Below are 4045 nucleotides of genomic sequence, written 5' to 3' on the forward strand. Positions count from 1 at the left end.
GCTAAGAAAAAAACACAGCAAAAGGAAGGAAGATATGATGAAATGTCTTAGTTTTAGTATTTTCAAAACGATAAACTAAAAGAGGTGAGTAAAGTTGCGAGGAAAAGCTAATAGTTTGACAGGATATAGAGTATTCCGTGAAGACGAAGGAAATCACCCAAAATTAAAGGCAAAGCAAAGTGATGTTCAGGAATGGATAAACACAGGAAAAAAGGAAGTTAGCATATTACAGGAAAGAAAAACAATAGAAAAACATGAAACAATAAAAGCTTTGAAGAAGTAGTGCAAATTGGAGCATTCACTTTGCATAGTTACGGTAGTTTTAAAAAAGTTTGCACAGCAGCAGTACACAAGAAAAGTAAATTCCTGAAGCTGTAATTCAGAAAAGGAGAAATAACAATTCATACGGGGAGTTTGGGAAAAAAAATTAACTGCATGCTGTAGAGGTGATAGAAGAAGATTTTGAATTCAGTGAAGTAAAACCAAACAACGCAAGGGACAAGCACATAAAAATGGAAGGATGTGAGACAAAATATAAAAAAAAGATATAAAAGCTAACATTTAAATTACAACAAGGATAAAATTGAAAGGTTAATGAGTAACAATGGGAAGAAACAAAAGATGAAAATGAATAAATTGAGAACGTGTTAAAGTATGCGGGTAACTTGGCTAAAGGGTAATCACACTAAATAATAAAATCATTCACCCACAAAACACGCAACTCACCAGCAAGCTCTTATAACAAACAGCTCTTAGCAACCTAAACGTTTCTAAGAGTCCCTGAGTAGTTCATTTTCAGGGTGGGATGTGGGATGAGGGGACGAGGAAGTTCAAATGCTTAACTATTTTAAACAGGAGCATGCCTATAAGTCAGAGAGAAAACGTAATTTAACTTGATAGATACTGGCAGGAATGCAGTGTTGTATTGGGTGAGTCTCCTGTTCAGAAGGAGGCACGTGTGAGGGATTTGGGCATTTCTGAATTCCACCTTGCGCATTTACAGAATCACACACATACATAGTTTTCCTACAAAGTTCAATGCTTAAAGAATCAAAATGATCAGAATGGATTTGCATATGTGCCATATAATGTTTCCACAGAGATGTATTTTGAAAAAGCAAAATAGTACACGTGCAATATGTCCATAGGTACAGTTTATAGCTACCGTTTTTGGAAACTGGATCAAAGAAGATAAGTGGAAAAATGATCAGTTTTGGTAATAACAAGAGACAAGAATTCTGATTGATGCATCTAAGGAAAATTCCTTCATGTTTTAAGTGAAGTATGGTTGCAAAGGAAATGTGAGTTTGAAAAGGAGAGTTTGTTTTTACTATTCTGCTTTTCTTTGCAGTTGTGTCTGCACAACCTTGACGCCTGGCCTCATTTCTGCTTTTGAAGCCACTGGTGATATAGATTGGGGAGGGCAGGGAGGTTTTGGAACTCTTCCGAGGAGCACAGTAAAAAAGTACACAGGATTCTGTCCTTGCTTTCAAATGATACCATATTGTGCCAGTTCGTGTAGTTCCAGATGATTGAAGGCCTCCCAGGGGCAGATGACAGTGATATCTATAAACCAAAAAAGAACAATTTAATCCTGAGTGCAGTAAACACTGTGTTACTGTTATCACTTAAGTGTTTAAAACTTTATCTTGCTCAGCCTTTATGCCCAGGTTGACCATTGATCACTCTGCCAAGAAAATGGCAAAAGTCAGAATAGTCTTTCACTATTCAGTGCACAAGGTGCATTTCACTTATTGTAGCTGCCATAGTAAGTAATGTGGACAATTCAAAAATGTGTAATTTTATCAACAAAAAGAAATTCTGTCTTACCCTTTTTGACAGCCTTAGTAGCTTAATATGAAAAATTTGGTTTAGCTTCAATTGGGTAGCTGTCAAAGTGGGTGACTATACAAAGGCATTACTTTACAGCACATGGTAATTAAAGACCATGCAGTTTTTTCACAGGAAAATAATTATCATTGAACGTGTTCCAATCTTATATTGACAACTATAAAGGCACCCGGCAGCTCACATGAAGAGCACTAATACTCAGCAGAGGTTAACGGGGATGGAATTAGCGAGGGTTGCCTAACACATATTCCATGTCAATAGCAGTTTTGTCTGAAGTAATATGTTGCTTTTTGTTATTTCCATAATGATCCGTTTTGCATTTTTAAAATGTAATTTATCAGTACAGCGTGACTGCAGTAGAATCTGTGGGCAGCCTATCTTAACTAGTATTATATGTGGTGACAGTATGCTATGAAATAACTGCCTATTCAATATTAATGTGTAACATGTGCCTAAAATAATAAAGAATACTGTTTTTGAAAATAAAATCGCCATACCTGTGCCTAATCCTTCCATTCCAGGAATGTCATCACCAAACCTGTGGGAGAGGCGGAAATGATATTTAGCAACTCATAAAAACTACTCTATGAGTCAAAAGCTTCCTTATATCAATAGGCACTGAGTTTCAACTGGCTACTTGACTGTGAATAGCATCACAGCTAAAACTGATTCTGTCCTCATCCAGTGTCCACCACATCTGTGCACTTTCCAGCAGGATTGACTGGATAGTGATTGGGGGTAGGAACTCTTGGCTGATTTTTCCTTGCCATTACTCCAATTGCCTTGAGGCAAAACTGTATTAGCTGATCTGCTGCCCTGGCCAAGATGAACTGTCTCAGCAGAGACTGGAGATATGAATTGGAATCTTCTCTACATTGTATTATTAGTAAACGTCAGGTTGTGCATTTATCCCTTGAACCATTGAGAATGGTTTGCAAATTGTATGGAGAAATTACAAGCTACAACTTGTGTTCTTCCACTCCATAGTGTTGTGCTCTACATTCTAGTCCAGCTGTACACTACTAGAAGGAATGCCAATATGTGCAAGTTTTATTGAGGGAATTCTTAGCATATTAGAATACGGTTTTCAGCATTTTGATTTAATCGGCTCCTTTTCTTATGCCCACACCGGCATTTGCACTGAAACACAGCTGCCTAATGTCAAAGCATCTATTCAAGAACTCGGGAGGTCTGTGGTCACAGTTGAAAGGGTGCTTGATTGGAAATGATTGTATATCTATCATACTTAGTGAAAAGCATCACCAGTCATAACTGTCAGTTAATGTTATTTATTTTGCAGGTGAGAATGTTGCAGAGTTGTTATTTCCTTTGAGAAAATCTAAATCACTGTTTTACAATGCATTTCACATCTTAGGCAGCATACCATATCTAAACTCAGTTTAGCTTTCATTCCATCTATATCCTCTACACAATGACTCTACTAATGCTACATCCTCTTTAGTTAATTTGCTTCTGTATTCTTTTTTCCTCTTACCCTTGTACTCCTTTCTTTGGCGGTTTGCTCTTAAACTGTCTTGTTTGCCTTTGCTTGAACTTTGGTGGTCCTTTCCTAGGAGTTGCTGGTCCTCCAGTTATCCTTGTGGCTGATTTAATTTCTCCCGCAGATTTTGGTGGTTCTAAAGAGAGAGCCATCTCTTGTGCTTTCAAGTTAGGTTGGATTTCCAGGGGGTTTGCTGCCATAATTATTGCTTTTGGTGCCACACTTCACTAGGGTACTATATTTCAAAAGAAACCAAAACCTTTGCCAGTTAATATAATGTGGTAAATATAGGGATGTTGCTTCACCTTTCCAAGATTATCAAACAATCAATGCGACCCTGCTTACGCTAATCTTAATCCCTGGTATGAGCCCCAAGGACAGGTACAATGAGATTAATTTTCAATAGTTCTGTTTGTAATAGGATTGTGTAAACTGGCGTGTAGCACGAAGAGAGGGAGATGGCAAAGGATTTAATATTGAGAGAATTAACCCTTTGCTCTTTCTTTCCCTTCAAATAAATTTTCAAGAGTAGCTAACGGAAGACAAATAGTGAAATCCGATGCCAGGGAGGATACCCCTGACTAAATAACTTGGCTGTAAATAATGTGTCACACAAGTAAATATTATAGAACATGCCAAAAGTACAATATAATGCTAGATTTTTGTAATTTATAATTATAAGTTGAGACTTCA

General features: G+C 37.2%; 1 protein-coding gene across 1 annotated transcript; it reads right to left on the reverse strand.

Moving 5' to 3' along the window:
* Positions 1-438: 438 nt before the first annotated feature.
* pde6gb (phosphodiesterase 6G, cGMP-specific, rod, gamma, paralog b) lies at positions 439-3508 on the reverse strand. The gene is made up of 3 exons (XM_041217155.1): positions 3347-3508; positions 2349-2389; positions 439-1566 (listed from the first exon to the last, which is right to left on the reverse strand). The coding sequence occupies exons 1-3, from the start codon at positions 3502-3504 to the stop codon at positions 1490-1492; spliced, it is 276 nt and encodes a 91-aa protein (XP_041073089.1). The 5' UTR covers positions 3505-3508; the 3' UTR covers positions 439-1489.
* Between the last annotated feature and the right edge of the window lie 537 nt (positions 3509-4045).

Source organism: Carcharodon carcharias, chromosome 22, assembly GCF_017639515.1.
Source record: "Carcharodon carcharias isolate sCarCar2 chromosome 22, sCarCar2.pri, whole genome shotgun sequence".
NCBI classification, from domain to species: domain Eukaryota; kingdom Metazoa; phylum Chordata; class Chondrichthyes; order Lamniformes; family Lamnidae; genus Carcharodon; species Carcharodon carcharias.

What these genes read in the sequence shown, in the direction of transcription:
- pde6gb (XM_041217155.1), bottom strand. Translation starts at nt 3,504, where the DNA reads ATGGCTCTCTCTTTAGAACCACCAAAATCTGCGGGAGAAATTAAATCA. An exon ending in CCAAAGAAAGGAGTACAAGG is followed by an intron (nt 2,390 to 3,346) that starts GTAAGAGGAAAA and finishes CCTCTCCCACAG; the next exon opens with GTTTGGTGATGACATTCCTG. An exon ending in AATGGAAGGATTAGGCACAG is followed by an intron (nt 1,567 to 2,348) that starts GTATGGCGATTT and finishes TTTGGTTTATAG; the next exon opens with ATATCACTGTCATCTGCCCC.